This window comes from Periplaneta americana, chromosome 4 (genome assembly GCF_040183065.1).
Source record: "Periplaneta americana isolate PAMFEO1 chromosome 4, P.americana_PAMFEO1_priV1, whole genome shotgun sequence".
Lineage (NCBI taxonomy): Eukaryota > Metazoa > Arthropoda > Insecta > Blattodea > Blattidae > Periplaneta > Periplaneta americana.
The window spans coordinates 15441061-15453492 of NC_091120.1; the positions used below are offsets into that span (position 1 = coordinate 15441061).

General features: G+C 34.1%; 1 protein-coding gene across 1 annotated transcript; it reads right to left on the reverse strand.

Annotated features, from left to right (window-relative positions):
- Positions 1-5076: 5076 nt before the first annotated feature.
- Positions 5077-12189, reverse strand: Sec20 (vesicle transport protein Sec20). Its single transcript, XM_069822887.1, has 5 exons — positions 11784-12189; positions 10867-11051; positions 10356-10466; positions 10131-10252; positions 5077-5305 (listed from the first exon to the last, which is right to left on the reverse strand). Exons 1-5 carry the CDS (start codon positions 11859-11861, stop codon positions 5118-5120), a joined length of 684 nt encoding a protein of 227 aa, XP_069678988.1. The 5' UTR covers positions 11862-12189; the 3' UTR covers positions 5077-5117.
- Positions 12190-12432: the final 243 nt, after the last annotated feature.

The window sequence follows — 12432 nt, forward strand, 5'->3', positions numbered from 1 at the left end:
AGGGAGAATGAAGGCTGTTTATGGAGATGAATGTGCAGATATCATCATCGGAGCTGAGTCAACGAACTCATTAGATGGAATTGTTGCATAACGTAGGAGCAGCTGTCAGTCAAGTGTGCAGATGATAATTGCAGAACTGGGTTTCTGTAAACTTAGTGCACGATGGGACTTGGTTTCACTGTCTTTGATCATCCTTCATACAGTTCTGATCTGGAGCCACCTCTTCCCAAAACTTAAGGAACACCTGAGAGGCCTGTATTTTTGATTCTGATGATGCTGCACAGATAGAAGTGAGGCTGTTGTTCTGTCATCAAAGTGAAAAATACTACAGTAATGGTATATGAAGAAACTGGTCTTCCATTGCGAGAGATGTGTTGATTGCCAGGTGGATTATGTGAAGAAATAATTACATTGTGAGTTGGTTAAAATGTATGGAGAAATTCGGATTTTACTTTTTTTTTATTATGTATAATCTTTAGCCTTTTATTTAAGTCCAATTTTTGTTTTGTGGTTTGACATAGAGTTTTATTCTTGCTTATTTATTTGCTTTTAAATTATTTTATATGAATATCAGCAATAAAGTTGTAGAAAGTTACCACTTTTTGTTTTACTTAAATAACTATACCCATTTTGAAATAAAAAATGATGAGGCAAAACTTAAAAAAAAAAAAACCTTGTATATGTAACAATTTTAATGATGAAATCGTTTTTGATAAATGTGCAGTTTTTACCACATTCAGTAAAAATATCTCTAAATTCTGTCTCTCCCCTTTATTAAAACCTGATCAGAAGGTCACGATTATGAATCAATATCTCTGGCCCACTCTTACTTATCCCTTACAGTGTGCTCCACTCTACCAAATCAAAACCAAATTTCTTAATGATTTAGATAAAGTTACCAGAGGAGCATGCAAAGAGCTTATTGGTCTTCCTCATGACTGCCCAGACGGAATGCTTTACTCCCCTAAAAAATATCGTGGTCTTTCGTTAATGAAAGCATCTTGGGAAGCTTATGTGCAACACATAAATATCTGTAATACTCTTCTTCGTGTTGATGACTCCCATCTCCACAATGTTAGGGACCTTGTAAGTGAAAAAGTTTCTGCTCTGTCAAAATTGAATATCACAGCTATTGATGCTATCAACTGGTCAGGTCGTAAAATTCGTAAACACTTAAGAAATGACGCATTCCAAACTTGGACAAACCATACCTTGCGTGGTAAAGGGGTTATTGTTTATAGTGATCTCCCCAAGGCTAACTCATGGGTAAGCAATCGAAAGGGCCTATCTTCCTCAGGATGGACCAATGCTTTAAAAATGTCAAGCAATATTTCGGCGGTTCGTGCAATACTGGGCAGAACACTAAGCACAACCCGCTGCCGTCATCCAGACTGTAGCGAGCTTGAAACACTTGGACACGTGCTTGGACAATGCCCTAAAGGCGAGTTGCTGATCAATGCTAGACATCATCGTGTACAACATGCTTTGGTGATATCGTTAAAAACTTTAAATTGGGAGATTCATGAGGAAGTACATTGTGTATCATCAGATGGTTCTTTTAGACGGGCAGACATTATTGCTATCAACGGACGCTTAAAATGGGCTCTTGTTCTTGACCCTACTATCCGTTTCGAAAGAAACCTAAATCAGGCCACCGAAGTTGATATTGAGAAGAAGTCTATATATGAACCTTGTCTGCCGTATCTTTCTCAAAAGTACAACGTCCCTCTTAAACAATGGTCCGTCATTGGTTTGCTGTTTGGCAGTAGAGGTTCAATTACAAAATTCACGTGGAATTATCTCAAGGAACTTCACATTCCTTTTGATTATGTAATGTCTATTCTTATAAATATTATCAAGGATTCTCTTCAAATATTACATCATCATCTCTATTTCAATTAATCAACTTATATTTGCCTTCAACAATTAACTTTCTTTTTTCTTTAATGTATCACATCACATTATATTGTAAATGTTTATTGTATTCAGGACCCTTGTGGTCACTCAAAATTCTTTGAGCTGATGTCTATAATTTAGAAATTTATTTTTCATCTCGAACTAATAATAATTAAATTTAAAAATTACTGATATCATATCCCTAAAATAAAAAAGTTTTTTTTTTTTTTTTTTAGCCAATACAAACAGCATTTAGTTGTGTAAACATTAGTAGTTGCGACTGTTGACTGAAAAGAATGTCAACTGTTATGAGTGCTAAGTGGAGCGGTATCTATTGGAACTTAGTATGTAAACTGTTTCAGTTCCCATTCTCATCCAACACCTGGTTTCCATGGTGACGTGACATCATACACTGAAGAATATTTTTGGCGTGAAGTAGGTTTCTGAGTCTTGAAAGAAAGAGGGAGGGCTTTGCTAGGAGTAACCAGTTTGCAATCTAACGGTACTAAAAACAAACATTGCATTCCAACAGTAAAGGTGATTTAGGGTATATTTAATTTTACAGACTACTGAATTTCTATAAGAACTCTAATGAAATGTTAATTTTTTATTAAATAAATGGAAATGTACAAAAACTTGCCCAGACATGTTCAAACATTTTTAACAAGAGCCAAAACTAGTTACATTGTCACTCAATTGTATCTACACCGATTTCACATTTCTGATAATCCTACTTGTCTGTGGTGTAATAATTATGATGAAGATCTGGAACACATTCTTCTATACTGTCCATCCATAAACCACAAAAGAAGTAAATTAAAATCATCAGTGCCAGTTGTAGAAGACACAGCCCTGCAGTATATATTGATTACACCCCAGCTCTGGCTACTAGCAACAGGCATCTATAATGAACACCGATCAAAATACTCCTCATTTCTCATGAAATGACAAGAACTGAAAAGACTATAGTGGACCTTATGTTGTCAGCAAACAGCTGGATACATTAAAAAGACTGAATTATTGATTACACTGAATCAATATTGTTAAGGAATGATTTTTCTTACAGTATGTAATTTTGTTCAGAGATTTTCGAACTTTGAATTTAAAAGAAAGATGTTCATATGTGGTTATATTTTATTTTGGGAAAGCATTGTCACAATAACATGAGTATAAATTTAATGATTCGATTGTTGTAGTGTTGTGGGAAAAATTGAATTGAAGACATGCCTGGAAAAGTGGATTATTAACCCACTTACTTACTTACAAATGGCTTTTAAGGAACCCGAAGGTTCATTGCCGCCCTCACATAAGCCCGCCAGCGGTCCCTATCCTGTACAAGATTAATCCAGTCTCTATCATCATACCCCACCTCCCTCAAATCCATTTTAATATTATCCTCCCATCTACATCTCGGCCTCCCTAAAGGTCTTTTTCCCTCCGGTCTCCCAACTAACACTCTATATGCATTTCTGGATTCGCCCATACGTGCTACATGCCCTGCCCATCTCAAACGTCTGGATTTAATGTTCCTAATTATGTCAGGTGAAGAATATAATGCGTGCAGTTCTGTGTTGTGTAACTTTCTCCATTCTCCTGTAACTTCATCCCGCTTAGCCCCAAATATTTTCCTAAGCACCTTATTCTCAAACACCCTGAACCTATGTTCCTCTCTCACAGTGAGAGTCCAAGTTTCACAACCATACAGAAGAACCGGTAATATAACTGTTTTATAAGTTCTAACTTTCAGATTTTTGGACAGCAGACTGGATGATAAGAGCTTCTCAACCGAATAATAACACGCATTTCCCATATTTATTCTGCGTTTAATTTCCTCCCGAGTGTCATTTATATTTGTTACTGTTGCTCCAAGATATTTGAATTTTTCCACCGCTTCGAAGGATAAATCTCCAATTTTTATATTTCCATTTCGTACAATATTCTGGTCACGAGACATAATCATATACTTTGTCTTTTCAGGATTTACTTCCAAACCGATCGCTCTACTTGCTTCAAGTAAAATTTCCGTGTTTTCCCTTACCGTTTGTGTATTTTCTCCTAACATATTCACGTCATCCGCATAGACAAGAAGCTGATGTAACCTGTTCAATTCCAAACCCTGCCTGTTATCCTGAACTTTCCTAATGGCATATTCTAGCGCGAAGTTAAAAAGTAAAGGTGACAGTGCATCTCCCTGCTTTAGCCCGCAGTGAATTGGAAAAGCATCAGATAGAAACTGACCTATACGGACTCTGCTGTATGTATCACTGAGACACATTTTAATTAATCGAACTTGTTTCTTGGGAATATCAAATTCAATAAGAATATCATATAATACTTCCCTCTTAACCGAGTCATATGCCTTTTTGAAATCTATGAATAACTGATGTACTGTACCCTTATACTCCCATTATTAACCCACACTTTCTTAAAATGGAGGAAAATAGAGTTTTGTGATTGAGGGTGAAAAAATATTACAAATTATCTTTATTGATTCTTGAGAACATGAGGTACAAATTTACATATTTTGTCAAAGGTTTTCTCTTTTTTGTCCAAAATAAAACAAATTCAATAATATAAAAAGAAAAATATTTTAAATCTCTTTGAACATTCACAAAAACTATCACCTCCATAAAAATTTTTCTATTCACTAATAACCTAAAAATAATCGTATCTTTCATTTAGCCAGTTTTCTGAATTGCACTTCCTTTTTCGATAAATTTTCATATTTTCGCCAACATTTCCTTCTAATATTGCCATTGTTTCTGTTTATGTCCTCAGTACAATATACTTTGGCTCAGTATATTTAACCTAATATGATCGCCAATATAAAAAAAAAAAGATTGATGACATAACTGACAACAGATTGCAGCACTTGTTAATTTTGAGAGTTAACCCATTTTTCCAGACATATCTTCAATTAATGACGATAATTATTATGACAAAGTTCCTTTAAAGCGTGACCTTTTTTATGACTGTTTCGTTAGAGTCTGTGTGTCGTAGTGTAATAATAGTAGCAGCACTTCTTCTGAATTATATAATGATTCAATTCAGGACTTGAAGCTTCACTGAATGGTCGTGCAGTAGAAATAAATACACTTCTAAAAGATTGGTCATTAGTCCGGGTGGTCTAATAGGTTATTAAGATGCTAGGTTTTGACATTCTCATTAAAAGAATTAGTGTAATATACAACATGTGTATTAATTTTATTCAGAGTTTTAGTTCAAAACAGTCTTTTCTGAACAATATACAAAACACAGGCAAGAAAGAAAGCAAACGCAAAAAGTAAGAGAACTTTATCAGTGAATTCACGACGACCATACTTTGCAAGAAGTTTCCCTGATTGACTGATCACGCTGCCGGTAGTCTGAAGTTCCTCTTGAGTGCTGTGGACATTGCTTGATGAATTAGCTGAAATCAAATTGCACATAATTATATTAATTCAATAAAGTGTAAAACATAAGTTTCAAAAATATTTTAATGATTTAAGAAGAGAAAATAGTGACATTTCTTATTTCTTTATTTGTTTAATACTTTCAATTTTTTTTGCTACATCACAGTTAAGTAACTGCCAAAAGTGTTTGAAACTTAAAAAGGGGGCAAAACAAGAAAAGGAACTCGCATAGGTATTTATGGTACTAAATTTATATAAATCAGCTTTTCGGATATTCACAAAATTCTTTCACATTTTACTCACAAAAAAAAAAAAATCAGTGTACAAATTGTCTAGATTAGATTTTTAATAGAAAAACACAATGTTAAGAACATGATTAATTATTATTTTATGGTAGGCCTAAGTAATTTGCATATTTTGTTGTTTTCTAATGCCAGGCGTTTGACAAAGTCATTTGACCTCTTGCACTCCAATATTTTTCAAAGATATCATCATGACCAGCCACTGAAGCACAGATTTTGAGGTGTTCCGAATCCATTTCTTGGTTTGAGTTGCACAATGGGGAGTTAGGGGACTGATATATTCCAATTCTATGCAGGTGTTTGGCCAAACAATCATGGCCTGTTGCCAATCTAAATGCAGCTACAGACGATTTTCGTGGTAAATCGGGAATTAACTGTGGATTTTGGTGCAGAAAGTTCCATTTTTTTCCTTGAGATTGTGTTATCAAATTTTGTTTGTTGAAGTCTAAGTATGTAGATTTAATAAATCTTTTCACAGAGTAATACGTAGATTTAGTAACAGGTCTGTAAGTAGCAGTGCTGCCCTTCTTTGCTAAAGCATCCGCATTCTCGTTTCCCAGGATTCCACAATGGGATGGTATCCATTGGAATACAATTCTTTGATTGAGTGATATTAATTGAGAGAGCATTTTAGTTATTTCTGCTGTTTGAGATGAAAGTGTGTGTTTAGAGACTATTGATAGAATAGCTGCTTTGGAGTCTGACAATATAACTGCATTTTTAGATTTATTTATGTGGTATAGAAGATTCCTGAGACTTTCACTTATTGCAATGATTTCTCCATCAAAACTTGTTGTTCCATACCCAAGAGATCTATAAAGTGAGAAGAGACAGCACGTAACACCTGCACCGGCACCTTGTTCTCTGGAGATCAAGGATCCGTCGGTGTATAAATGAAGCCAGTTTTGTGGAGGGTACCTAATATTAATTGTTTCTAAAGACAATTGTTTTAGTATTTCTTCTGTTAAATTTAGATTATATTCTATATTTAATAGAGTTAAAGGTTCGGTTTAATTTGTAGGTTTTCTTTTAAATTCGGGATATTGATTTTCTGTTTTAATTCTCGAACAATGGATATGAAACTTTTTTGAGTTTTCAATCTACAGAGAGGACTGTATGAATGCCAATTGTTTCCTGGTAATCTAATAAGTTTTTCATATTGAATCAGTGCTTTTTCTTCTATTGTCATTTTGATGCTGTTAATATTAGTGAGGAATCTCATAGAATCTATTGGAGTTGTTTTGATTCCATCAGTAATGAGTCTGAGAGCTTGGTTTTGAACATATTCTATGTCGTTTATGAAAGGTGAAGTAATTAAAATTTCTCCGCAGTATGTCAGCACTGGCTGTATAAATATTTTGTATGTAGTGTTCAAAGTATGCCTAGAGCACCCCCATTTCTTTCCTGCTAGTCTTTTTAGAAGGGAGAATCTTTTACAAGCTTTTTCAGAAATGTATTTCAAATGGATGCTCCATGTGTAATTTGCATATTGGAAATAATTTTCACATATACATAAAATATAAAAATTCTAATCTAGACGAAGTTGACTTACAGTCTGATGAGTTCAAAATTTCATGAATTTCTCTTTAATGATTCCTGAGTTATATCCATTTTTTTTAAGTACCGTGTCAAAAAAAATCAAATTTGCACAAAATCAACAAACAACAGTGTGCCATTTAAAACCCCAGCATGCAGGTAATTTGAAAATGGCTACTAATGAACTCCCACTGGGAAGCGTTTTGTGAAATCAACATGGAGTCGACATCCTCCATAATGTCTTTTGATTGATATTATAGAAGTTAATCAATGAAAAGACAGGCCAATTACCAATTTCATTAAACCTTTATTAATTGATCGTAGTACACAATTTTTAAAGAATAAATGGTGCCTTCTTTGGTCTAGTTCTTCTATAGAATTATATACCTTAATTTAATTTTAATATTTAAAACACAGCCTTTAGTTAAATTGTAATTACATGGAGTCATTTTATATTTTTAATAGAAGGTTTCATATGTATAATTAATTCTTCACGGAGATCGTAGTTTCAGGGCTGTAAGAGTACAAGGATTATTATTTGAGGAACTTCTGCATTTGCCCCTAATAGAAACCTTAAATGGCTTATCCAAAGCAGTGCATTACAAGATCAGTAAACAGGGCCACCGAGAAGGGGGGGGGGGAAATGGGGCTAGTGCATATGGGCCCGTCAGATTAAGTGAGTCTGATTACTTTTTATTATCATGAATAATTATTCGTAAATACATATGATTACTACAAAATTTTGTAAGAATGCCTATTTGTTACATAAATTTGACATATTAACTCAACAATAGTAGAATTAATGCAAATTACCATTTTATATGTAGATATTTGACTTTTATATAATAGAATATCAGTTTCCCGCATTAAGCTTCACTGACACGACACTTGAGGGCCCCGGCATTTGCCTGAACTATGTTCCCATCGCTTGTACCGAACACGTTAAATTATTTATTGGCTTGTGCTTTTTAACTACCACCGCAATATGCTAATGAATGCTCCCAAACCGAAGTCACAGGATCACGTTTCCTTTTCAGTACCTACATTGCATGTTTCGTGTCGAAACTTTCGTCTTTTAGTTGTCGTTTGTCTAGTAAATTCTGTTCATTAGTGTTACCGGTTATAGTTTAACTGCATAATGGACAAGTACAGGCATAAGTAGGGAGCTGAGAAGCACAAGAAGAGACAGAAAAAATTGGAAGATATTAATACAGGCGCTAGACTGCGTGAAAAGTATTATGAAGACATTAACAAAGAGATCAGTGATGAGCCGATATATTTAAAATCAATTCATGCCTCTAATTTAGGACCAACCCTACTGAAACCTATGAATCTCCTAAATAGTCTGAGGGAATTAAAACTGGACAGTTTATTTGCAAGTATTTGTATAGTCATTAAAATATTATACACAATTCCTGTGACAGTTGCTGATGCTGAAAGATCCTTCAGTAAAATGAAGGAAATAGAAATGTATCAGCATATCAATAACAACCTCATAAAATTACTTACAAAAAACAGTCCCAAAAATAATATAGACTTATGAAGAAAAAAATAATAAAAATAAATAAATAAAAAATTATTTGATTAACAATATTTTCACCATTACAAGTACACATATATAAAAACTAAATATAAACATTTACATAGAGATAAAAAATTTTACAAGAGAAAAAGTTCGTCCAAAGGGCTGGACTCTGGAAGAGTACCCAAAACGCTCATTGCATTTCCGCGTTGAATAGCAATACTTAAGCGTTGACACAAATAAGTAGTGCAACGGCAATCACCAGTAATGGAGATCAAAATTTGGCCGATTTGAGATACCAAAACTTTAGCGTCATGACTCCAAGGACCGAAGGTCTCCACAGCAAATGGGACAAAGATATAATTGTCTAAAAGATGAGCATATTTATTGACTTTCTTCTTCACGGCTAATTCAGCAGCAGATGCTGCACGTCTGGAGGTATTCGGCAAGTGAGATGGAGCTAGAGTGTCAACGCAAGTGGAGTCCCAAATTAAAGATTTTCCTCTAGACCATGGAATTAAGGTGAGACCATCGGGTAGTTTACCATCTGCGCAACTAATACCTGGTGGTTCCAAAAGAGATGGGATGCCACAAGAAGTCAGAGATCTTTTAATGATATCATTGAGTGATGTATGTCTGGGAATGCGACCCTTGCTCCTCGCACAGCTGAGTGCATGATGGCCGTAAATATCAGCAATTTCTCCGCAAATACATTGGTGTGGCTGGCAGAGTTTACAACCAAGGTGTAAAGCTATTGCGATTTTAAAGGATGTGCTATCTATTAGGGTGCCGATGTGAGGAGAAGGTAATGCGTGTAACCAAGCTCCAGAATCACTCTCTTGAAGAGCTAGGAGACGTGCAATGTCTTGTTCGGATGTGAAAGAAGAAAGGACTGTATCTAAAATTTTTTGGGAAAAGATAACGTCCCACTGTTTTTGAAATTCAGGATGGGCAGGAGGATGAGTGGTTTGTGAGGAAGTATATCAACTTGTCAGAGCATCACGCACATGGCAGATTTCAGCTGCATCACTGTATAAATGTACTCAGATAAACAATGTGTCAAGAACAACTGAATAACCTTGGCCTCCTTAGTTTGGAGAGCGATCTTGCTAGGTCTTTAAATTTTGGTGATATAATTGATGATTTTGCATCAATGAAGTCAGGAAGAGTTGTTTGTTGATGTTGGACTGCAAGTTAGAAACTACAGGTGTTTAGGAATATAATAGGCTATATTGTGCTAATGTGAAATTTTGCTAAAATCTTTCAATGTAAAAAAAGTGTATATTTTTAGGTTCGTATCTGTGTATGGGGTTATCTTTTATTTATTTTGCAAATAATTATTATGGTTAGAATAACTGGTAACTTGTAATTGTTACTTTTTTTTTCAACAGGGGTCCGAGTACAGTATTGCATAGGGACCCATAAATTCTGTTGGCGGCCCTGCCAGTAAACATAACATGTAGGTGCAATATATAAACATACCTAATGTTTCAAGAGTGTCAGCACTGCGCTGAGTTGTGTCTGCTAAATGACGACTTATAGATAGTAACTGTTCTGTTACATTTGATGACATCTTGACCAGTCCTTCTTTATCCCTTCGCTGCCTGTTTTTCAATGACAAATGAAATTATTATTGATATAGTGGATAATCTTCAAACACAAAATTGTAATGCACATATAAAAGCATTCTTACACCTCTTTTCCTACCTATGTCGTAACACTGCTTCTTCCGATCCATTGTCAAGAAGCTCATCTTTGTTTGACTTTTCAATGGTAAGCATACACGTGATATTGGCCTTGCGAAATGCTCCAAGTGTGCTGTATTATCAAAAGAAGAATATGTTAATAACTTATAGTACAGCATTTTGAGATAAAAATTTGTTACTTGACAAAGTAGGCCTATTTACAGCAAAGGGCACTAATTAGAAATGCTGATATTCAATCAAACTTAAAACTTGATAGCTATAGAAACTACAATGATTTTTTTTTATTTTTATCATTTTTTTATCCATGGTATTTCCACTTACTTCCCATACTTTACTGTTATTCTGCTTATGTAGCCTATAACATGCAATATTTATAAAGATATGTATTATAGATATCAAAAAATACATTTATAAAAAAAATACAATCTTAGAAGTGAAATTATTTCCAAAAACTAAATCGGACGTTGTTAAACAAAGAGTTTTATGAAAGAGCGTTGTAGTTGTCATTTTACCTTGTCAGCTGTTGTCGGTGACTTTCCACTTCCTTCAGAAGTTTCAGTCTTTCAGATTCCTTTTCTTGTTCCTTGGCCAGGCTTTCTAATTGATCTATTTGTTTTCTCAGAAGACCTATTTTAGAACGACCTTCTTGGTTTAATTCATTTAAAACTTCGAGTGGTCCTGTACATGTATATATATCCTGAAAAAAAAAATTATATTAATGATAAACATTTTTCAAAGTATTTTCACATAAGCAAAAATTCAAATTTCTATCTTTAAGTCTACAGTTATAATAATGGTGGAACAATATTTACATTTCCATATCCAATTATGAAAGTGATTTAAAGCTGGATTTTTCGAAGTTACACAGGCTAAATGTCTGACATTCACAATTGACGTAAGTCAGGTCTACGCATTTCATAATTATCAGTGAGGAATCCGTATACTGAAATTCCCCCCCTCCCCCCAAAATAGAAAGAATTGATCAGTGTAGGTAATCTAAAATTGTTTATTTATCGCGTGAAATAAAGATGTGGAACGCTTAAAAATTAACGCGAAATGCACATTTCACTTCACTTAGTATATGCAAAACATATCAAAAGCCTAAACTAACCTGTCACAGATTCGTATATGCAAGGCATACTAAAAGCCTAAACTAACCTAACCTATATGAATGGTACACGGAAATCCTTAACCTAACTAACCTGTCACAGATTCCCGCACCTTAGAAATTAGAAAAATGCAAGTTGGAAGTTTCAGTATCGCGTGCTATAGAAAAGCCATTATTTCTACAAAAATAGGTTATTAACAAATATTTGACACACACTGACTTTTCACAGTACATTCTCTAGGAAATGCATGTCAAAGAAATGTCAGCCACATATACAAGAATCACAGAAAAATGTTTCAATTCTAACACACAAAGACTTGCCTGAATTAACGCTTTAACAAGTAGATTATGATTTACAATCTCTTGTCTCACAATATCTACAACTTGTGTATCATCCATCCTTTATTTAATTTGTAGTATTGCTTACTTGTTCTTGTTATTTATAAATACATGAATATGAACTGACAAAGATTAACGCATGGCATATCATACTGTTGACAAAAATAATGCCCTATAGAAAATATACGTTATTTATGTTGTGTACTATTGCTTGTGGTGTACATTAACGTTAAATTTGATGAATCTACTGCACTGAATCATATGCAATACTTTAAACCCATTGAAATTCTAAAATTTGTTGTTATTTTCTATTGAATATTTACTACTTTGAAAATTATTTTTGAATGTAATTGCATTAAATTTATGAACGTCCCTAAATCTTGGCATAGAAATTTATTGTTAAGTTGGCGATACTGAAGTTTGTGGCGTGTGTGCGTGTTTTGTTTTTGTTAAATTGACAGTCTGTATCAACGAGCACTGTCTTCTTTATCGAGGAGGAATATCTATAACTCGTTGGCCTTTGTTCGTACTCGGAAGTGACTACAATTTAATAATGCTATTTAATCTAACATTAATGTTCAAACTAAATCAATTCTTCTAATAGAACAATAATTGTATACGTCAAAAACAT

Coding starts and splice junctions, on each gene's coding strand:
- Sec20 (XM_069822887.1), bottom strand. CDS start 11,861: ATGGATGATACACAAGTTGTAGATATTGTGAGACAAGAGATTGTAAAT. Junction 11,052..11,783: donor TTGTTAAAGCGTTAATTCAG/GCAAGTCTTTGT, acceptor TTTTTTTTTCAG/GATATATATACATGTACAGG. Junction 10,253..10,355: donor GAAGCAGTGTTACGACATAG/GTAGGAAAAGAG, acceptor ATTGAAAAACAG/GCAGCGAAGGGATAAAGAAG.